At 42.9% G+C, this 24,565-nt stretch overlaps 1 protein-coding gene across 1 annotated transcript in view; it reads right to left on the reverse strand.

Annotated features, from left to right (window-relative positions):
* Positions 1 to 24,565, reverse strand: part of KDM4B (lysine demethylase 4B) — a gene marked incomplete in the record, with an annotated part of 3,340,808 nt that overhangs the window by 107,359 nt on the left and 3,208,884 nt on the right. Inside the window, 1 exon segment of the mRNA XM_044054047.1 lies at positions 20,480 to 20,572. Within this exon segment, the coding sequence (XP_043909982.1) occupies positions 20,480 to 20,572 (93 nt within the window).

Genomic DNA, 24,565 nt, shown 5'->3' on the forward strand with positions numbered 1-24,565 from the left:
GCATTTAATTGAAAGTTCTGCTCTGCATCCAACAACTATTTCAAATCATGTGCAAACAATAACTAAAATAAAAACACAGGGTAATGAAATAAAAAATGATGGCACTGGTGGCTTCCCAACTATCTGTTAAAAAGAGAGGATTTGAAGGAATAGGTAGTGGAAATTATTCAGGAGTTAATATAGAAGACAGAAATTTCTTCTGAAAATATTGCTAGGGAGTGAGATAAAATTAAAGTGGAGTTTAAAAATATGGTGGAAATAAAAGAAAGAGATATGGTTAGAAGCAACAAGAACTATTTAGAGGGATTGACAAATGTTAAAGTATTGCAGAATAGAGGGAATCTCACAGAACAAGAGGAGTAGCAACTGTAGAGTGGTAAGCAGAAAATAAAGAATTACCTCAATAATATTCATGAGTTTAGGAAGATTGCTGTTAAGCAACTGTTTTTTAATGATAATGCCAGAGCACAAAAAAGTACAGTTGTGTACACTTACCATAAATGTAGATGTTCAAGTGTATTCACTGTTGCAGTCATTACTTTTGGGTAATCCTGCTGGCAGGTTGCCCTCAGTCGGCCTGAATTCCAAAGTCTTGGGTCCTGCATCGGCTGCAGTCACCCCTTCCTTGACATCAGGTCATCAGGGGTATAAAAGAAGCAGCCAACGCCATTATCTTCAGTTTTTCTTGCCCCAGATGTCAGGTGCCCCCTAAAAGGGTAGCCAAAATGTATATATATATAAAAATACATGCACCAATATAAACTTTACCTTCATCTACAAGCAAATACACCACATAGGTTATATAAATCCGAGAAGGAAAGAAAAGTTCCAGCAGAAAAAAGGGGGATGGCGGGTGGGTAACATGGACTGCAACAGTGAATACACTCGAACATCTATATTTATATTAACTGTATACAACTGTACTATGTTCTTCGTGTTTCACTGTTGCAGTCATTACATTTGGGTATAGTCCCAAAGTTATGGTTGGGAGGCTGCAGCTAAACAGCATTAGGAGCAGCTATGAGGCTCTGCAGAACTACAGTGGCAAAGCCTGTCCTGGATTTAGAGTAGAGTGGCAGATGATAGTGCTTTGTAAAGGTGTGCACTGAACTCCAAGTAGCAGCCTCTAAAATGTCTTTGGTTGGTACTCCCCTGAAAAAGGCTGCTGAAGTGGCTGCAGCTCTGGTTGAATGTGGCCTAATGCCCTTAGGCACTGACTTGCCATGGTGTAAATAGCAGAAACGAATGCAGTTGCCTATCCACTTTGAAATAGTCTGCTTTGAGATAGCCTTTCCTTGTGATCCTGCAGCATATGGCACTAGTAATTGCTCTGTCTTCCTGAACACTTTGGTTCTGTTCAAGTAGAATCTAAGCTGTCTGTGTACGTCCAAAGAATGCAGAATTCTCTTCCTCTTGTTCTGTGGATTTGGATAAAAAGTTGGCAGATGAATAGTTTGGTTAAGAGCCACACTGGACACCACCTTAGGCATAAATATTGGGTTTGTCCTCAGAGAGACCCTGTCTGGATAAAACATGATAAAAGGTTCCACAGCCATGAGTGCCTGTAGCTCTGAAACTCATCTTGCAGATGTTATTGCTACGAGCAGAGCTGTTTTCTAACATAAAAATTTCTATCAGCAGCAGCAGGTGGCTCAAAAGGAGGCAGGGTGAGTTTTTCCAAGACATAGTTGAGGTCCCATGCAGGTATTGGTGATCTCCTTGGAGTCCTTACATTTTTGGCTCTTCTGAGGTACTGCTTTAATAAAGGATGAGAAAAGATTGGTGGCTCTGTACTGTAATGAGCTGAAATGGCAGAGGCATGAATTTTAATTGTTGAGAAATATAGGCCTTTGTCCAGCATCTTAGTTAAGTATTGCAAAATCTAAGGAATATTTCGTACAGCTGTATCAGTTCCTTGTGCCTGGTTCCAAGCACAGAATCTCTTCCATTTTCCAGCATAAGATTTTCTAGTACTAGGCCTTCTGGCTTCCAAAATGACATCCATCACAGCTTTATTGAGAGGTGTGTTTTGTATGACTACATTATCCGCCATGCTGCCAGGTATAAAGTACTGAGTTGGCTGTGCAGGATCCGATTGTTTTGCTGGGACAGTAGATGAGGTATTTGAGGTAAGGTCCAAGCTCGGCATTGAGACAAGTTCCTTAGGATTGGATACCAGTACTGGTGGGGCCAGTCTGGGACAATCAGTATCATCTTTGGCTTCTCCTGTCTGACCTTTAGGAGTACCTTGGGGAGGAGAGGCAGTGGAGGAAAGGCATATACTGACAGTTTTTTCCGGCTGAAAAATAGGGCGTCCACTTTCAATGCTTGGCTGTGATAAGTCCTTGTGCAGAATCTTTTTAGTTGGTAGTTGTGAGGGGAGGCAAGTAGATCTATGTCCGGGCATCCCCATTTCCTTGCTATCATGCTGAAGACTTGTGGATCCAGCTGCCATTCGTGGGGATCCATGAGGTTTCTGCTTAGTTCGTCTGCCAGAGTGTTTTCCTTTCCTGGCAGGAATTGTGCCTGCAGATGTACATGGTAAGTCAATGCTGTGTCCCACAAAGTCATGGTTAGCCTGCAAAGGGGGTACGAATGTGTGCCCCCCCCCATGTTTGTTTATATACCACATGACTGTGGTGTTGCCTCTCTATCAGTAGTTGTCCCGGACGAAAGTGGGTCCTTGAAGGCTGTCAGGGCATTTTGAACAGCTAGCATCTCTTTTTGATTGATATGTAGATGCATTTGGTTTGAGGCCCATGTGCCCTGAATGCATCTTCCTGCCATGTGGGCCCCCCAGACATAATCTAATGCATCCATTGTTAGTGCCTGCCTGGCTGGGGGTAATGTGAATGGCTATCCCTTGTTCTGGTGACAAGCCATCGCCCACCATCGAAACTCCTGTTGCAGGCAGGAAATGAGAGTAATCATTGTTTCCAGGCTGTGGCAATGTTGAGTCCAAATACTTTTTAGGTACCATTGAAGTTTCCTCACATGCAGTCTTGCATATGGAATTAGTAGGATGCAGGATGCCATGAAGCCCAAAGCCTGCACAATTTTTCTTGCAGATAACTGGGCCTTTGTTGCCAACATTTTGAAATAGGTAGTCAGTTGCCATTGTTTGTCTGGTGTGAGATAAATCATCTGGGCAGTTGTATTTACTTTTCACAAATGCCAGATGCTGTAGAAGAATGTCTTTGTTCTCTGCTTGAATTAGACAGTCGTCCAAGTAAGGATATATTTGTATTCCTCTCTGTCTGCAGAATGCAATTATTGGTGCCAGGCACTTTGTAAAGACCCTGGGCACAGTAGATAATCCAAAGGGCAGTGCACAGAATTGGTAATGCATTGAGCCAGCCTTGAATCTGAGGTATCTTCTGCATGAGTGTCTGACTGGGACATGCAGGTATGCCTCTTTTAGGTCTAAAATCACAAGCCAAGCATTCTTGTCCAGCATGGGCAGAAGCTGCTGCAAAGTCAGCATTTTGAATTTTGGTATATCCAGGAATGTGTTCAGAATAGATAGGTCCAGTATTGGTCTCCAGGCCTTGTCCTTTCTGGTTACCAAGAACAGTCTTGAGTAAAATCTTTGTCCCTGCTCTTACTTGTTGAATGGCCCCCATGTCCATGAGGGATGAGACTTCTTTTTGCCCCTCTGCCCATTGATTTTTGGCAGATCTGGCCAGCCATTTGCCTTTGGCAGGGTATGGAAATGGAACTTGTAGCCTTGTGACACTATATTTAGAACCCACTTGTCCTGTGCCAATTTTGAGAAAAAAGTGCTAATTTTCCCCCTAAGGGTGCTGCCAGGAGATAAGTGCTTAGTGCAGGCAGAAGTCATTGGGACTGTTTCCTGTATGGTTGTGATATGTCTTCTCCAACTTTAGAGGTAGAAGCCCCCATTGCTTTGACCTGTATGAACCTCGTGCCTGGGATCTGCCCCTTTGAGGTCTGTCTGACACAGGAAAGGACCAATGCTTTGTAGACCAGTGCCTACTAAACATAGGTGACTGCACTTGTAAAAAATATTTGACAGTTTGCATAGATTTAGCTTTGTCCTCCATTTTCTTTAACACCTCTTCTGCCTTAACACCAAACAAAGCATCATGCTGTAAAGGTGCATCTAATAATTTAACTTTGACATGATCAGGCAGATTTTGTTCCTTTAACCAAGCATGCCTCCTAATTACAGAACCCATAACTGTGGGCCTGCAGGAGGCCTCCAAAGAATCAAATCCACATTGCAAAGTATGCTTTCCTACTTGTTCAGCTGCATGCAATAAATCCTGCATTTCCTTGTTTTCTGCACATTCAGAGTTTAACAACATTTTCTGTTTAAGCAATGCCATGACATGTTGCTGATATTTGAGCATATGAAACTGACAGTTTAAGGCCCTTATAGCCAAGGTAGCAGATGTGTAAACCTTTTTCCCCATCCATCCAGTGCTCTAGAATCCCTGTCAGAGGGGGTAGGGTTTTTTGCAGAGGAAGCCTTAACTCCTTTGGGACACCGTGAAATAGTTTCTGGGTCTGCAGCACGTTTTTTAAAAAGGAATTTATGAGAGTCAGGAACCCTGTAATATCTGTCAGGCTTAACAGGAGCTGGAGGTAAGGAGTCAGGGGTCAAACTAGACTCCGAAAACACATCATCTACAATGTCTAACACAGGTGGAATGGCTAGAGGCCTGTGTTGAGGAAGTAAAAGGGAATCCCTGAGCCTCTTTTTAGATTCTGAAAAATCTTGGCTCTCCTAGTGGAAATGCTCCGTCATGGTATGCAAGGTTTCCCCAAAAGAATAGCCCTCTGGACGAGAAGCTGAAGGTATAGATTCTTCAGCATCAGAATCCTCATGGGGGGGGGGGGAGCGAATATTCCTGATCAGAAGAAATAGAAACCTGATCTGAAGATTCATAGTCATTCTCTTGCCTAGGCTTCTTATCAGGAGGGGGATGGGAACTCCTGATCAAGGTAATCAAGTCTTCGGCCATTCTGAGCATCTGTTTTTTGGGCATAGAGGCCTGTCCACATGGCTCTTGAGTTTGTTTCTTTGACTTAGAAGGTGCTTTAGTCATTGCCTTTGAAGCTGAAGTCGGTTTAATGTAAAGATGTTTAGGTCTGAATACACCCTCAGAAGCCGGTGCCTGCTCAGCGGCTCCAGACCCATCTTAGGGGATAGTGTCCGAGGCTCCAATACCTTGAGTTTCCAGCGGCATAGCCGACTCCACGTGGGAGTCGGTAGCGGCCTGCGACTGTAAAGTAGCGGGCATCAGGGGCTGCAAAAGCGCCTCACTGAGAACTGGCGAACCGCCGACTGGCTCAGGAGAAGCATCTTCGTCGGTTTTGGACCTCGGTTGTTTATCTCTCTCCTTTTCTTTGCATTTTTTGTGAACTCTGGTAGTTGGATGGCTATCTGACGACATTTCTGGATAATTAAACCGGCGTCCAAAATAGTTTAAAGCAAAATCATACAGACGCTTAATAGTGTGTTGGTTAAATCTAGCACAAAACTGACAACCAGAAACGTTGTCATCAGGGCCTAGGCAAGGAATACAGTAGGAATGAAAGTCCTTATGAGGTATTTGCTTTCCACAAGAAATACAATTATTAACTTCTTCTGACATCAGTCTGGAGCAAGAAAAAAGTTTCCCCAACGGGGTACTTAGCTTTATTGAAGACTTTGGGTCCCAAACTCGAACTCGAAAATCTCAGGAGTCGACCGACCGGCACTTGCGAACTGCTTCTGCTTCGGGCACCGCACGGCAAGAAAGAATGAAGAAAATGGTGTCAGCTGCTTCTTTTATACACCTGACGACCTGACGTCAGGGAAGGGGTGACAGCAGCCGATGCAGGACCCAAGACTTTAGAATTCAGGTTGACTGAGGGCAACCTGCCAGCAGGATTACCCAAAATTAATGACTGCAACAGTGAAACATGAAGAACATCTTTTAGTGAAACAACTCAGGCAACAGAAAGCAGAAAGAGTTGTCATCAAGCTTAGGGCGCTAATAAGAGATCCTGCAGAGGTACTAGAAATATTTTGGACATTTTATGAAAGTCTGTATAAAGCAGAGAAATATGGAGATCAAGAAAATGTAAAAATGGAAATGTTCATGGAAGAATTAAATATGCCAAGGTCAGAGGTAGATGAGATTCAATTACTGACAGGATATAAGGAACAGAGATAGAAAATGGTGATGTATAACAAATCAACAGGAAAATCTCCAGGAATAGATGGTATTCATGCAGAAGTCTGGAAGCTAGGAGGGAAAAAATTGATATGGAAGGTTTTGTTTAACAGTATTTTAAGGGGTGAGAAGAACTGACATCCTGGAAGAAAGTGATGGTGGCTGTAATACCTAAAGAGTGTAAAGACCCATCAGATCCATCTTCATTATAGGCCCATTTCAGTAACAAACTGTGATTATAAAGTGGTATGTTTATAATGGCTAAAAGAATGGCAACGGAGGTGCCAAAATTGATAGACATGGATCAATGTGATTTTGTGGAGGGGAAGCAAACATTTGATCCAGAGGGAAGCTGAATGTAAGAAAAAAACACTGTTGTTGGTGGGTCTTGATGCAGAGAAAGCATTTGACACAGTAAGCTGAAGTATACGAGCAGGGCAATGTGAGCATCTGCATTCCTGATAAAATTATAAGACTGGTTAGGTGGATATATGATGGATTGGAGGTGAAGATTAAAGTGGGTGTGTTCCTCTCTGATCATTTCTGTTTGAGCATAGGAGCCAGGCAGGGGTGTTCTCTTTCTCCTTTGTTATTTGCACTATATTTAGAACCACTGGCAAAGAAAATGACAAGACTCAGAAATTCAAGGATATACAAGAAATGCTGGCTCTATTTACAGATGATATTATTTTATACCTGAGAGAACCAAAAAAGGGCATTTCAGTGGTGTGGAACATTCTGAGGCTGGTTCAGATCTTTTTGGAATACAAAATTAATGAAGCTAAAACAAAGGCAATAGTTGTAAATTATGTACCCACATACAAATTGTTTCAGCGATATACATGTTTATGGGGACATAACATAAGTACTTAGGAGTATGGATTAAAAAAAGATTCTGGTGTGGCAGCTAAGGATATGTGGGAAGAGACTAAACAAAATAGATAATACAAAAACTGAGAAATTGGAAGCTCTGTTACATGGACAGCAAGATATAAGCAGTTAAAATGTTTTAGCCCCTTTAGTTTTATATATAGGTCAGGCATATTTTTATCAAGCAGAGGAGTTGTTGTTGATAGCAATTAATAAAGAGCTGAAGGATTTTATCTGGGCGGTGAAGACAGCAAGAGTCAAGTGAGATGAGCTGATACTTCTAACTGAACACACCAGTTTGGGACTACCCAATCTGAAAGGGTATTTCAGAGCTCCTATGCATAGCACAAGCAGAAACAAGAAGTTATGTACTCACCATAACATTCGATGTATGTACTCCATCTCGCCTCACATTCTTACCCGTGGGTTCGGAGTTGAATGTCGGCTCCGACTCGGCCATACTTTAGCTCAAAGTCTTTCACCTGGCTGGGCTAAGATGGTATCCCTTGCTGCACTGCTCTCTATCTCCAGATCTAGTTTGCTGCGAGCACCAGCACTCACTCTCCATGCATACCACCACCTAAGGAAGGAAGAACAAACCAAAAATGAAGGGAATTCTGAAACCAGGCCTAACCTCTAGATCCTCCAGGATGGGGGAAGGTGGGGGGGGGGTAAGAATGTGAGGCAAGATGGACTATATACATCGAACTTTATGGTGAGTACATAACTTCTTGATGTTACGTAGTCCAACCTTGCCTCCATTCTTACCCGTGGGACATCGTCCCCAGCACCTAAATCCTGGGAGGCTCAGTGGAATATACTCCTGAGCACTGTGGAACCAAAGGAAGACCTGCCTCTAGATACCACATCTAACTTGTAATGAGTAACAAAGGTGTGAGGAGATGACCAAGTAGCCGCAGCACAAATATCATCCATAGACAATCTGGCCTGAAAAGCTGTAGACGTAGATACAGACCGGGTAGAGTGAGCCTTCACTCGGAACGGTAAATATCTTCCCCCTGAAGTATAAATGAAAGAAATACAACTGGAAATCCACCTAGACAATGTGACTTTGGAAACAGGAGACTCAATTCTGTTTTCTGAAAATGAAACAAACAACTGATCATATTTTCTGAGGTCCTTCGTTCTGTGCAAATAAAATCGTAATTATCTGTGCACATCCAACTGATGAAATTTGAATTCTGCCTTGTTCAAGAACTGAGGAAAAAACTCCGGTAATTCAATGGATTGGTTAAGGTTACTAACTGATGCTACTTTGGGAAGAAAGGAAGGATTCAGTCCAAGAGAAACCCTGTCCTTAAGAAAAATCAAATAAGGTGGCTTAATTGATAAAGCTTGAAGCTCCAAAACACGTCTGGCTGACGTGATGGCTACCAAAAAGACAGTCTTCCAAGTTAAGAATTTTAAGTCACAAGTGGCTGCAGGCTCAAAGGGGGAGTAAAGTAAGACCCTGTAAAACAAAATTTAAGTCCCAAGGCATAACAGGTTCAGAGACAGGAGGACGAAGCAACAAAGTGCCTTTCAGGAAAGCCTTACAAAGTCTATGTGCCATTAGAATAGGTTCATCTGCGACGTGAAAGGTAGAAATCTCTGCCAACTGGACTTTAATGGTTGCAGCAGCTGATCCCTGGTTGAAAAGCATAGAGAGGAATTCCAATACTGATGAGATTGCAGCTGTGTAAGAGTTAATCTTTTTGGCATGTGCCCAGATGGAAAATCTCTTCCATTTGTTGTAATAAATCTTCCTGGTCGAGGACTTATGAGAGGAAGAAAGAATACAAACCACATCCGGCGAAAAATGTTGAAGCCTAACTAATGAAGGAAGTGGAGTAGCCAAGCTGTCAACCGGAGGGTCCGAAGAGAGGGATGGAGCTGCCCTGACATACGAGTCAGTAAGTCTGGTTGTGGGTCCAGAATCCAAGGAGCGTCCATGAGATAGGGATGGAGAAAGGGGAACCATATTTGACGAGGCCAGTGTGGAGCAATCAGAATCATTTTGCTTCCCAAGGAGTGCACTTTCTGAATAACCTTTGACAGCAAAGGAACCGGAGGGAAGGCATACAGTAGACCAGAGGGCAAATCGTAGACTAGAGAGTCCCTGAGTGACTCCCCCTGAGGGGGCATAAGGGTGAAGTAGCTGCTGCATTTTGGCATTGAGGGGGCTGGCAAAAAGGTCGCAGCAAGGCTGACCCCACCTGCAGAAAAATCTGCTCCGCAACTTGACAGTTCAGGGACCACTCGTGAGCCATCAGAATAGCTCTGCTTAGCCTGTCTGCGATCACATTGGACTTCCCCAGAATGTGTGTTGCTACCAGAAAACGTTGGGAAGACACTGCCCACTGCCACACTCGGATGGCCTTTCTGCAAAGGGGATACGACTTGGTTCCTCCCTGTTTGTTCAGATACCATACCACCGACATATTGTCTGAGTGGATTGCAATAGTCCCGAGAGGAAGAAAGCTCTGAAGTGCTTGCAACGCTAGTAGTACTGCTCTCATCTCCAGTACATTGATATGCAGATGCATCTCATGCTCTTGCCACGTGCCTTGGACTGTCCTGACTAGATAATGCCCCCCACCCCATCTGGAAGGCATCCGTGGTCACAGTGGCAACTGGAGGCGAAGGAAAGAAGGGTTTTCCCGCATTGAGGTTGTCGGTGTGAAGCCACCAACTGAGATCCTGTCTGCACCTGTCTGTGAGCAGAATAGGGTGAGAAAGTGGAAGACGTTGAAGAGACCACTGGGCGAAGAGTAGCCACTGAAGGAGCCTCATATGTAACCTTGCCAGGGGAACTAACATAATCGTAGCAGCCATCGTCCCCAACAATTGGAGGACCAACCTTGCCTTCACTCTCCTCAGAGGGAGCAAGGCGTAAATCTGTTGTTGTAAAATTCTGATTCTTTCCTGTGGTAAAACACCCGCGTGAGCACGGTGTCTAATTCGGTGCCTATAAAGGTGACATGCTGCGAGGGCAACAAGGCAGATTTTTCCCAGATCAAGGTGATGTCCAACTGTTGACATAGGTTGATAGTGGCATCTCTTGTCTGAAAAGTAGCGGATGCCTGGCGGTGGCAGTAAGGAGACAGTCGTCCAGGTATGGAAACACTTGGAATCCCTGGCATCTCAAGTGAGCAGTCACCACTGCTATGCATTTGGTAAACACCCTGGGTGCTGTGGTGAGACCAAAGGGCAGGGCTCGAAACTGAAAGTGACTGGCTCCCAGCTGGAAGCGTAGGTGACTTCTGGATGCCCTGTCCATCTTTATGTGGTAGTAAGCATCCTTGAGGTCGATGGAGCACATCCACACTTCTTTTCACAACAATGGGAGAATAGATTGCAATGTGACCATTCGGAACTTGGACTTTTGCACATGGGTGTTCAATTGGCTGAGATCCAAAATGGGTCTCAGGTCCCCTGTCCTTTTCGACATCTAAAATGGGTCTCAGGTCCCCTGCTCTTTTCGGCACCAAAAAGAATCTGGAGTAAGTCCCTAATCCGATCTGGTCTAAGGGGACATGTTGGATGGCTCCTTTTTCTAGCAGCTTTGAAACCTCTGAAGCTGCGGAATCCCTCTGACTGGGTGGAACATCCGGGATTTTCTTGACTGGAGGGGGAGTTGACAAGAAGGGAATGATGCATCCTCCGGAAATTATTTGTAGAACCCATTGGTCCTGGGTGATACCTTGCCAGGCCTCCGGGTATAGTGAGATGCGACCCCGACTGGCTCCGGAAATGCACAGTCGGGCCTCCCATCAGGAGCGGCGGTAGGGAGAACCACGAAAGAATTGCGGTCTCCCGAGTTACGAGGGCCTCCTCTGCCCCTAGGGCGGCGTCTACCTGAATAACCACCCCCTCCCCTGCCTCTGGAGGGGGAATCACCTTGTGCAACGGGAAAAAACCTCTGTGATTTCTTGAACCACATCTTCCCAACTCTTCTGAGCCTTGGGATAAGGCCTAGAGGGAAGGGAAAAATGGACTCCTATGGTAGACAGAGTTTTTCCCTCCTGCTCGCACCTAGTGAGAGTGTCTTTCACCTTTGTTCCAAACAAAGAGGAACCATCAAACGGGGCGTTGGTGAATGTAGACTTGAAGGTCTCCGCAAAATGACAAAAGCGCATCCAGGCATGTCTCCTAAGAGCGACTTCTGAACTTGCTGCCCTACTCGCTCCCTTGGCTATGTGAGAGATCAGCCTCATGGAGGAGTTCGCAAAAGAATTGAGGGTAGGCATCTGAGCGTTGACTTTCTAAGCCACCACCTCAGAAACGTTACCCGTTAGAGTATCTCCAAGCTCCTTTAGGAGATCTCTCTGGAGCCGTGAAAAGTGTGATAAGTAATTCAGTGACCGCAAAGTAAAGGCCGCTGAAGAAAACATACGCTTCCCGTACCGGTGCATAGTCCTAGACTCCTTGTTAGGGGAATGGACGGTGAAAGAAGTCTCAGCCAATTCCTTCTTGGTGGCCGCTGTCACCACCATGGCATCCACAGGGACTCTCCCTTGGATAGAAATTCCTTATCAGAAGGGGCAAACAAAAATTTATTGGGTCTCCAGGGGACTGGTTCCACAGAGTCATAGGTTTCCCACACCCTTCAACAAACCAGATCTAGAAGCTCGTCGAAGGGTGGAGACACCCAAGAGGAGGAGGGCTGAGCACCAAAGGCCTTCAGGAACACCAACTCCTCTTCGGAGGGGACTTTGGATGGCCAGTCACCTCTTTGCTTCAAAACATCTAGGATGTCAGAGAAAGAAACATCCTCAGAGGATGACTTAGGGACCCCTCCGATTCCGCGAGGTAGGTGTCTGACGTGAGAGACTCATCTTGGGAATCTTGCATGTTCTCTTTCTGGTTGGCTCCTCAGGCAAAAACTCTGAGGGGCCCTCAGAAATATGGGGACCACTCGTGGGGGTACCCTGAGGCGTTGGGGCTCCAGTGTCAAGAGATAGAGGGCGATCAGAGACCAGCACCGGTGCTGCAGGGGACAGAGTGACCTAACCATATGATGCCACTGACGACCTGGCCAGCGCACTCTGCATGGCCTCGAAAGCTCGTCCTCCCAGGTCCGAAGATCGACCAGCCATGGAAGACCTCGGATCAGAAGGGACCAGGTCCGGAGCCAAGACAGGAGTCAGGCTTCCCCGCGCCGAAGCACAGAGAGGGAGACTAGGAGCCGAGAGGTGTCCTGAAGCCTCCCCCTCAGGTCCGACCGAGGAATCCTGAGTCCTGAACCCCATGGACGATGCCGACGGAGTCAGAGCTGATGTTGGAACCGATAAGCCAGGAGGGGCTGTCGGACCCTACCTAGGGACATAAAACGGAGCCGAGCACTCTGGCTCTGAAAGATGAGATGCGCTTGGAGGAGGAAGTATCGATGTAGGTAGAGGGACCGGCTCTGGAGCCGACTGGGTCGGAGCCTAAAACAATTTAGCCAAAACGGGTGACTGAAGACGTCTCTGCACCACTCTATCGACATCCACATCCGATAAGGTCCTGGAGGATTTAGATGATAGGGAAGGAGATCAAGACCTCCTCTCTGAAGGAGACCTGCGAGGAGGAAATACCGGCCTAATGCTAGGCGACTGGCACCGAACAGGCTCCGAGAGAAGAAACTGACACTTCCTGCGGCCCCAAGAACAATGGAGCCGAGGATGTCATCAAAGATTTAGCTGTTTTCTCCGGCAGCTCCGAGGATACTGATGGAGCCTGGGATCGCTTTTTAGCCTTAGAAGACTTAGCTTTAGATGGAAAAGACTTAAAGTTGGAAGCACACTCCAAACCCTCCTCGAAGGAGGGTTTCAGATGTCCCTTCAAAATCAATTTGTTCTTCCTTTCCTGAAGAACATGCGGGCTAAAAGCATGACAAAAACTACACAATTCCTGGAGGCGAATCGCTCCCAGGCAGTACACACAAACAGAGTGTCCATCAGTGATAGACATCTTATAACTGCACTTCGTGCACTTCTTAAAGCCTGAGGGCTTATGCTCCTTAGTATCTTTAGACATGGTCACTACAAAAACTGAGTCACTAACCCAACAACCAGATCAATGGTCAATCAGCCACAAGCGCGGGAACAAACAGACAGTACATCACAAAGACCTCTAACTTAAACGGTCCTAGAACACAAGGTCAAGAGGGAGGACTAGTTCCTCTAAATTAAACGGTCTTAGCCAAAGGGAAGTTAAGTTAGCACACAAAGATAAGCGAGGGGACAGACTAGGTCCTCTAACTGAAACGGGCCTAGCCCATTGGAAACAGCTATTGGGATACCACAAGAAACACGCTAAGACAAGAAGGAAAAAAAAAAAAAAACTTTTCCAAACACAGCTCAAAGATAACACACACAAATGGCTATGAAAATAGCTTGTTTTGCAAAAATTTATCTGCTATAAAGATGAAAAGAATACTTAGCCACAGCCAAGAGTGAGACCACGTCAGAGCTACACGAGTGGCAAATGAGATCTGGGGATAGCAGTGCAGCATGGGATACCATCTTAGCCCAGCCAATTGAAAGACTTCGAGCTAAAGTATGGCAAGAGTCGGAGCCGAACCCACGGGTAAGAATGTAGGCGAGATTGGACTACATAACCATCACATAACTCAAAGTGGAAAGGGGTGATGATGAAACGGGGAATTTCAAGAAATAAGGACAGACTGGGATTTTTGGATGCAGATCCTTAAGGAGAATAACAATAACCATGGAGAATATTATATTTACAAGTAGCAGAAAGTATTCTAAGAACTAAGCCAACATGGGAATGAAGAAAGGAGATTCTGTTGACAGGATGATTGCAATTAGGGATACAGACAAAAGGCAAGAGGGGGCTGCAATTTATTGCAGAAAACCGGTAAAATAACCAAGGTATTGGGAGCAGATTAGAGAGGAAAATGTAATATAATGGAAAAAGGCCAAGAATTTATTTGTACTGCAGGACAGAGAATGCCTTCCCTATCAAGGACTGATATCAGAGTATTGGCAAAGAGAACGGAATAGGGGGATACTAAACTATGAACCTATGAACTATGAACCTATGAACCTAAGCAAACAACTAGCACTGGTAGAGTTTTTAGTAGAATCTAGAATAGAAGCTGCTGCTAAAATAGGGAATAATTAGTAGAGCATTGAAAATATTGCATGATAACTATAATAATCAATCAGAAGAGGTTAGAAAGGATTGGGAAGAGAGACTGATAAGCAATTCACAAATAACGTAGGGGGTGCACATATGTCTCCCAAATATGCAACAAAGTCTACAAGATTTAAGATCTTTGCTTGGAAGTGTTTAACATAGATAATTTTATACCCCAAGTAGACTCCAAATAATTTTTCCTGAGGTATACAGCAAATGTTGGAGGTGTGATGGGGAAGAAAGAGTTAACTGGGAACATATTTTCTGGGAGTATAATGATTTGTCAGACTTTAAATATTCTCTGCAGACTGCTCTGTCAGAGATACTGGTAAGCAAATTGGTGCAACTAAGAAATGATTTTTTGAGCTATGATACAGAATTGGAATTGCCTAGACCTTGCACAGTCTACTTATGGTGACTGCCAAAAAAGCAATTACTAGAAAAGAAAATAGAAATCTAAGTCTAAACCAAATTACTAGAAGTAGTGAATATAGTAACAGAAATAAAACTGGAGCCGAGGATGTCATCAAAGATTTAGCTGTTTTCTCCGGCAGCTCCGAGGATACTGATGGAGCCTGGGATCGCTTTTTAGTCTTAGAAGACTTAGCTTTAGATGGAAAAGGCTTAAAGTTGGAAGCACTCTCCAAACCCTCCTCGAAGGAGGGTTTCAGAAGTCCCTTCAAAATCAATTTGTTCTTCCTTTCCTGAAGAACATGCGGGCTAAAAGCATGACAAAAACTACACAATTCCTGGAGGTGAATCGCTCCCAGGCAGTACACACAAACAGAGTGTCCATCAGTGATAGACATCTTATAACTGCACTTCGTGCACTTCTTAAAGCCTGAGGGCTTATGCTCCTTAGTATCTTTAGACATGGTCACTACAAAAACTGAGTCACTAACCCAACAACCAGATCAACGGTCAATCAGCCACAAGCGCGGGAACAGAACAAACAGACAGTACATCACAAAGACCTCTAACTTAAACGGTCCTAGAACACAAGGTCAAGAAGGAGGACTAGTTCATCTAAATTAAACGGTCTTAGCCAAAGGGAAGTTAAGTTAGCACACAAAGATAAGCGAGGGGACAGACTAGGTCCTCCAACTGAAACGGGCCTAGCCCATTGAAAAACAGCTATTGGGATACCACAAGAAACACGCTAAGACAAGAAGGGAAAAAAAAAAAAAAACTTTTCCAAACACAGCTCAAAGATAACGCACACAAATGGCTATGAAAACAGCTTGTTTTGCAAAATCTTCTCTGCTATAAAGATGAAAAGAATACTTAGCCACAGCCAAGAGTGAGACCACGTCAGAGCTACACGAGTGGCAAATGAGATCTGGGGAGAGACAGCAGTGCAGCATGGGAGACCATCTTAGCCCAGGCAATTGAAAGACTTCGAGCTAAAGTATGGCAAGAGTCGGAGCCGACATTCGGCTCCGAACCCACGGGTAAGAATGTAGGCGAGATTGGACTACATAACCATCCTATAACTCAAAGTGGAAAGGGGTGATGATGAAACGGGGAATTTCAAGAAATAAGGACAGACTGGGATTTTTGGATGCAGATCCTTAAGGAGAATAACAATAACCATGGAGAATATTATATTTACAAGTAGCAGAAAGTATTCTAAGAACTAAGCCAACATGGGAATGAAGAAAGGAGATTCTGTTGACAGGATGATTGCAATTAGGGATACAGACAAAAGGCAAGAGGGGGCTGGAATTTATTGCAGAAAACCGGTAAAAGAACCAAGGTATTGGGAGCAGATTAGAGAGGAAAATGTAATATAATGGAAAAAGGCCAAGAATTTATTTGTACTGCAGGACAGAGAATGTCTTCCCTATCAAGGACTGATATCAGAGTATTGGCAAAGAGAACAAGAGAACGGAATAGGGGGATACTAAGCAAACAACTAGCACTGGTAGAGTTTTTAGTAGAATCTAGAATAGAAGCTGCTGCTAAAAAAGGGAATAATTAGTAGAGCATTGAAAATATTGCATGATAACTATAATAATCAATCAGAAGAGGTTAGAAAGGATTGGGAAGAGAGACTGATAAGCAATTCACAAATAACGTAGGGGGTGCACATATGTCTCCCAAATATGCAACAAAGTCGATTTAAGATCTTTGCTTGGAAGTGTTTAACATAGATAATTTTATACCCCAAGTAGACTCCAAATAATTTTTCCTGAGGTATACAGCAAATGTTGGAGGTGTGATGGGGAAGAAAGAGTTAACTGGGAACATATTTTCTGGGATTATAATGATTTGTCAGACTTTAAAGATTCTCTGCAGACTGCTCTGTCAGAGATACTGGGTAAGCAAATTGGTGCAACTAAGAAATGATTTTTTGAGCTATGATACAGAATTGGAATTGCCTAGACCTTGCACAGTCTACTTATGGTGACTGCCAAAAAAGCAATTACTAGAAAAGAAAATAGAAATCTAAGTCTAAACCAAATTACCAGAAGTAGTGAATATAGTAACAGAAATAAAACGACTGGAAATAGTATCTTTAGAAAAGGGTAGGAGCAAATTACACAGGAAAAAATGGGAATTGTGGGAACTATATATGCAGAGAATGAACGAGGTTTAAAAGAAGGCAGGATTTGAATGAGCTAGGTAATGTTTGACTGACAATCACTGGATAGAGTATGTAATGTGCAATGCTTGCAACTACAAATAAAATTATGTCACTATGGTTTTTCATTTATATAAATATATAATTGCCTATGTCATATGTGATAATTTAATAAAGATACTGCTGTACCACAAAACCCCACAAAGTATAAGATTATTTAAAACTTAGCTTTTTCAATGTTTTAATAATTTTAGTACGTCAAGCAATATTTCACTTTAAATATGGACGATAGGCTCAGTTCATTGAGTTTTCATAAAAGTAGTGATTTTATTAGATGCTTTTATGTGACATCACTGTGTAAATTTGTATTTAAAACTAATGTTTTTTTCTTGGTGAATTATTCTGATGAAGTTCTGAATAAGTAAACAGAATGAAAGTGTTCAAAAAAGGCTGTGAATTGTGTTCTTTACATGGATTTTTATTAACCTGGTGCCTATTGCTGTTACTTTGTGGGTTTTTGTGGTTCTGTAATTTAATAAAGATGTTTCTTGTTTAAAAAAAAAATCTCCTGCCTTAGAGAAGGTACTCTCCTACTGCTTGCTTTTGCAAGAGTAAATGAACGAGTACAGGACATCCACACAAAGACCCCACTGTTCAAAATCCATTTTTGTTCAAATGCACAAAACAGCTCTGTAGCAAGATACAGCCTGACTTTAACTGAAAACATGAATCTAGGAAAAGAATTTAAAAAGTTTGATCTGGATTCCTTTACAAAGCCTCACATGTTTCTGTCAAGTTATATGTTTTACATATCAGGTAAGAACCTCTTGCCCTTGGTCATTTGACACAGTTGTGATCCCTTCAACCTCATCCTTGGTGCACATAAACTTAAAATGGTTTACTTAAGCTAAAAAGCTACATACAGTACAGTAACAACAAGGGTGGGGAGAGAGGGGTAGATGCCCTGTGTGTAAGTGTTACAAGGCACGATGCAGAGTTCCTGCAATCTCTATCAAGATGCTGATGCAGAAAGGCAAGCTTTTTGTTTTGTTTTGTTTTTTTTTTGCTCTTCACTTGAATAGCTACCAGGGTGGGGCACTGTTTCTGGGACCAGCACTGGGTGCTAGATGAGTCAGCAACCCCTCTGGCTACATAAGACAAATCTTTGCATTTTATCCCAGTAATTTAGAGCATGCAGAAATCTGAATAGCATGTACAGGATCATAAAACAGGAACATGGCCAAGAATACAGCTTCTATTGGACCTGACAATATCCCTGGTTGTGTTCTACATGAACTACAGAGTGAACTGGCACCTCACCTATGTGCCCTGTTCAATCACAGCATCACCTCAGGCTTTGTCCCTACCGAATGGTGCACTGCTACAGTCATTCCTCTCCACAAAGGAGGAGCAACTACAGACCCTGGGAACTATCGTCCCATTAGCCTAATGAGTCTGACATGCAAAGCTATGGAATGCATCATCATGGACCTAATAAACAAGGATATAGGGAATCTCCAAACTCTGGATCTCCCACAGTTTGGTTTTGTGAAGGGTAGATCATGCCTGCTCAACTTGGTTGACTTCTTTGAGTCAGTCACCAAAGCTGTGGATGAAGGCAAGGTGGTTCATAAAGCCTACCTTGATCTGGCCAAGGCTTTTGATACCATTCCCCACTCAGGAATCTCAGAAAAACTCACTAAGCTTGGCATCAACCCCTATATCACTAGGTGGGTTGCAAAGTGGCTCACAGATAGAACTCACAGCGTGAAAGTAGCTGACTCCAAGTCAGACTGCTGACTAGTCACGAGTGGAGTCCCACAGGGTTCAGTCCTGGGTCCTCTCCTGTTTGGTATCCACTCGCTGAAGTCCAGGCCAACACGAAGGTACTCTGGCTGACAAAGTTCGCAGACGATTGCAAGTTGGGAGTTTTTATTAACTCCCCAAGTGATGTTGACATCCTACAGAATGGTCTCACTGAGACCAACGACTGGTGTCAGAACCATGGCCTTAAGCTCAATGCCAAAAAAATGTGTCATCATCCCCTTTGGGAAAAACTCGGTTCCCATGAATTAACACACTGATGGTAGTCCACTGAACCAGAAGGCGTTGTAAGAGATCTGGGAACACAGGTCGACAGCAACCTCTCTTTTGATCACCACGTTGCCACTGTGGTTAGAAAGTCCTTCTATGTGGCACATCTCATTACTAAGGGTTTTGCATCCAGGAAGAAAGAGGTCAGTTTCTCCCTCTACTCTTCCCTCATTAGGCCAATCATCGAGTACAATGCCCCATTTGGCATGTACCTCACTAGACACCTGCAACAACTGGAGAGGCCGCAAACGTACCTCACAAAAAGGATCCTTGGCCTTAAACACTTGTCCTATATGGGCAGACTGAAAAAACTCCAATTATTCTCTGTCACATATTGCCGACTTTGAGGCGATTTCTGCTTGACTTACAAAGCTATGTCTGACCCAGCTCTATTAGAAATGCTACATCTAAAGAAATTCCAATCCCTCTGCACCACACGCTCCAGAGACCTCAACCTCATTACCACAATTAACAGAACATGCTGGAGGGACAGGTTCAGAACCCAGAGACTGCCCATGCTATGGAACAAACTTCCCATACATGTCAAGCTGACCATTTTCAAGAGCAATCTTGATGAGTGGATGGGAAACAGAAACTTCACCCCAGGGAATACTCCAGTGGCTCTACTCGACAGAGGCACTGGGAACTAAGGTCGGGTAGCACTATGCCAGGGTAATCCTAATTCTAGGCTTATAAAGGCCCCAGGGCCATTAGCCTAGTACACACCTATGAACCGATGTAATTCAAATTAAATTCCAGATTTAAAATTTAATACCAAAAGTTACAAACTCCAGGGCTTATTACACCTACACCTGTCCTGTATTCAATTTACCCCTAAACTTGGCCACCGTCTTCCATAACCACGCCTCAAAGGGAAGAAGCATGACTAATTAAATTAGCCAAGATCCACACTGCACTGTTCATGCAGCATTATTTAGTGCTTCATTAAACAAAACTATGAAATGTTTTCAAGCTTTGTTAACAGTATTATCCATATCTTTTTTTTAGGTTACATGTGGACTTTTTGTGGGCTTCTTTCATTCACTTCCATCAAATCCATGTCTTATTCATCTTAACTTTCCTGAGTGCTTAAGCTTTGGAGTTTGGCTCTACAGCAAGTTTATTTTCTCTAATTAATCTGCTTGATCCCTTGAATGGTTACTTCTCACACATCTGCATGGGAACCTAACTGCTGTTCTATGACAAAATATTTTTTGTCAGCTAACTCTTTACTGGGTTTAACTAGTCAGAGGTGAAGAACATGCTTTTCTGTGCCTTAAAATAAAAGATGATGATGTTTTATTTAAACTTCAATACATAAAAAGCACAGTGCAAGAAGGGTACAAGTTTCAACTGGCTATTAATTCATACAACCTTCTGCTGCTATTCTTTCCACAATTCTAGGATTGTCATTACTTGGGTTTTTCTGCTGAGAATGGGATGGAATGCAAAACAACTCAATTTTTACCATTCTTTTTTAATGCAATAATAATATCACTGACCCCTTAAGAAAATAACCCCTCATCGTCAGGCTACCAGATGTTTTGTCATATGAAACACTTAGGATTTCAACAGAATCCTTTTCTGGAGCTAAACTCACCAGACGTGATTTCACTCTCTTCGGTAACTCTTCCTCCAAAGTGAAAATATCACTGCGTTTGACAGTCAGCTGTGAGCCATCCTCAAATTCCACCTGGGAAAAAAACAGCACAGCTAAAGAAAATTCTGGGTTTACTACAATGCTCTGGTATCCCTGTATCCACAAAACTTAATGCAGTTTGACAAGGTAGGCCATAACATGTGCAATGGATGGAAACAATAAGTACTGCAACAGGAACAGCACAAAACATTTATTCTAAATCATTTATGATTAAAACCACAAATTATTTCCATATACAGCATTAGTGAAAACATGTGGCTAGTACTTCTGAAAGTGAAATGTCTCTTATTGTTTTCAATGACATTACATTTTAAGCTGCTACTGGTACTTAAAAGAACATGTCACTTTTCTACCCCAGCAGCCAAACAAGGATGTCAAGTACAATCCACTTACAACAGAGGGGAAAACTTGGATGCTTATTGCAGGTAAACATGATATGAGATCTACTACAGGGCCATAGAAGTGCAGTAATGCAGGCATCCTACTTTACTTGATCTACAAACATTCAACTGTCTCAGCTTCAAAGTGTTTTTTTTTTAACCTGGGTAATTGAGCAAATACTAAAACTCTTTAAATTTGCAATCTGGGACAAGAAGCATGAAATTTTACAATATGAACAATCTCGACTACATGAAAATCAGCACAGTATCAATACAGACGAGTACTATGTGTGAGTCAGCATGACATCAAAACAATGTAAATTAGGTGTACAAACTGTTGGGCAAGTAAAATGGGAGAAGTGGACTAGATTCTAAAGACCACACATTAACTGGTATTCCAAACTGTAATGCACTTGTAGGCAATGCAGCTGTTACACTAATGCAATTAATATGTCAGCGTTTTCTTCCCCCAAACGCTTAGGTTTTACATACCTTGAGAGGAATAGACACCATTCCAAAGTCAGAAAGTTCATGAAATCAGTGCAATGTAAGACAACCTGTCTTGCACTGTGTTAACACAAGCACCACCTCCCGACAAAGCTCTCAATCCCTTACAGCAAAAAATCTGAACAAAACAATAAATAATGGAGGGGGGGGGACAAAGAAGCCAAAATAAGGACAATTTTTAAAATATTGCTTTTACAAACTTAGAAAGTTGATAGAATTACAGGTTTTGCATTAGCATGATTTTTTTCTGAAGGGTATGAAGTCTGAATCTCAGATGTCTGTCATTATTTTATGACATCAGTCCTCCAACTATTTTGCAATGACTTGCCAGAAAACCACAATTTTATGAGTAATAAGCCAAAAATATGAGGCAAATATCTGGACATTCTGTGAAAATTTGTACAGTTGAGAGGTATGCCTCCTGATCTGGAAAGGAAATGTATATAAAGATGAATTACTTCATTGACAGCAATTTGTTTCCGAGTGATTTCACTTATGCCATGACAATGTAGCTGAATTAAATTTGCTATTCATCACAATGACTCCAAGCTACCAATAAGACCGCTAACACATATCACATAAGATGACAAAGATGTACAACTAGTACATCTACTTAACTCTGACTTTGACAAAGAATATCGACTAAACCAACAAATGATTTGGGTCAGTTTTTAAATGACACTATCTGATCAAGTGGAAAATGGTTTTGATGAAGTCCTTTACATCCAGGACGAAAGCACTTAATCATTTTCTTTGTTTTAAAGCATTAAAGATCATCCTTGGTTGTCAGTCTGCATTCAGTTCATTACCTTCTACAAGTTATTTGTTTCTTGTTGGGATAAGACATCTCAACTAAGCAACTAGAGCACCTGCAAGCAGCACCTTACAAGTACAGAGAATTAGGCCGTGATCGTATATACTTACCTAGGATGTCAATATTTTGCTTCTAATAATGTGGTTGGCAAAAACAAGCAGTAACAAATAGATGATGTGGTTACTACTTGGGGAAAGAAGTTTTATATGTTATGTGCAGAATACAATGATGATAAATAGCCAAATGGAGATGATATGGAAGTTCTTTACAGCAAAGGACACTGGTGCTGGTCAGTCCAACAGCAGGGAAAGTACAGTTTTGTACCTACCATAAATATAGATGCCCGAGAGGTATGCATCTGCAGTCCTAACATATGGGTTGTCCTGCGTCAGGCAGCCCTTCGGTCGGACGGATTCCAAAGTCTGGGTCTGGCCTCGGCTGATGTCGCACTTCACCCGACGTCATAGCTGCTGTGAATTGGGTATAAAGGCATCAGCCGATGCCATTTTCCTCAGTGTTTCTTGCCCCAGATGCCAGGTGCCCTCTAGGAAGGCTAAATTTGGATAAATGCAAATGATTCCAAACAGTAGAGAGCAAACAAAAATAAACATGTATATACATATATACAAACAAATACACCATAATAGATTCCCCAGCTAGCTACAAGATGGGCAAATACCTAGGAGTACCACAGAGGGGAAGGAGGGTGGGTAATCCTGACTGCAGATGCATACCTCTCGGACATCTACATTTATGGTAGGTACAAAACTGTACTATGTCCTTCAAGGATGCATCTGCAGTCCTAACATATGGGTAGAATACCATAGCCAAACTGGGAGAGGAGGCACTAAGATGATTATGGTGCAGTTAAGATCCCTTGCAAAACAGCAGTTGCAAAACCTGCTCGGGATCTGGAGTATAAAGGTAGATTATAATGCTTGGCAAATGTATGCACGGAGCTCCAAGTAGCAGCTTCTAAAATGTCCTTGGTAGCCACTCCTCGTAAGAAAGCTGTAGTAGTGGCTGTAGCCATTGTGGAGTGAGGTCTGATGTTTTCTGGAGTTGTCTTTCCATGAAAAGAGTAACAAAATCTAATGCAATTTCCTATCCATTTTGAGATTGTCTGTTTTGAAATTGCTTTTCCTTCCATTCCTGTTGCATATGCTACCAGAAGCTGGTCAGTTTTTCTATTGTTCTTGGTTCTGTCCAGATAGTAGCGCAATTGCCTGTGCACATCCAAGGTATGTAGTAGTCTTTCCCCGCTGTTCTGTGGGTTGGGGAAGAATGTTGGTAGGTGGATTGCTTGGTTCAATGATACCCTGGAGACCACCTTTGGCATAAAAGTAGGGTTAGTTCTCAAGGACACTCTATCCTGATGGAAGATAAGGAAGGGCTGTACTGCCATTAATGCCTGTAATTCAGAAACCCTTCTTGCTGAAGTGATTGCAAGCAGGAAAGCAGTTTTCTAAGATAAGTACTGTAATTCTGCTGTTGCTGCTGGTTCGAAAGGGGGAAGTGTTAACTTTTCCAGCACAAAGTTAAGGTCCCATGTAGGCAAAGGTGGCTTCCTTGGAGGTTTTACATTTTTAATTCCTCTCAGAAACTGCCTGACTAGAGGATGAGAGAAGACTGGAGGATCCATGTTGTATTCTGCTGTAATTGCTGATGCATGAATCTTAATGGAGGAGTAAGACAGGCCATTGTGGAAAAGTTCTGCTAAATATTCCAGGATGTTAGCTATGTTTGCTAATGATACATTTTCTCCTTTTGCTGCACTCCAAATGAGGTATCCTTTCCATTTGGCTGAATAAGTCTTCCTTGTAGAGGGTCTGCGAGCCTCCAGGATAATGTCTTTAACCCTCTGAGATAAATCTGGGTTATTTTGTTTTATGTAATATTCCAAGCAGCTAGCTGCAGTGTTTTCAAGTTTGGATGTAGGATCTTGAAGTTGTTCTGTGTTAGCAGTAAAGGAACTAGAGGTAGAGGCCATGCGTGTGTCCGAGACATACTCCTCAGTAGCGGGTACCAATGCTGCCTTGGCCAGTCTGGAGCTATCAGGATGATCCTTGGGTGATCTTCTTTGATCTTCAGTAGCACTTTGTGCATCAAAGGAAGAGGTGGGAATGCATATGCTGTCAGGTTTTCCCAAATGAAGGATAGGGAGTCCACCTTCCAAGCAAGTGGGTGGTATGTCCTTATGCAGAATTTCCTCAATTGGTGGTTGTGTGGGGATGCGAACAGGTCTATTTCTGGTAGTCCCCATTTCTTTGTAATGGATTTGAAGATGTCTGGATGCAGCATCCATTTGTGGGCATCCGTGGTAGT

This window comes from Protopterus annectens, chromosome 13.part0, assembly GCF_019279795.1.
Source record: "Protopterus annectens isolate FY-2018-M chromosome 13.part0, PAN1.0, whole genome shotgun sequence".
NCBI classification, from domain to species: domain Eukaryota; kingdom Metazoa; phylum Chordata; order Ceratodontiformes; family Protopteridae; genus Protopterus; species Protopterus annectens.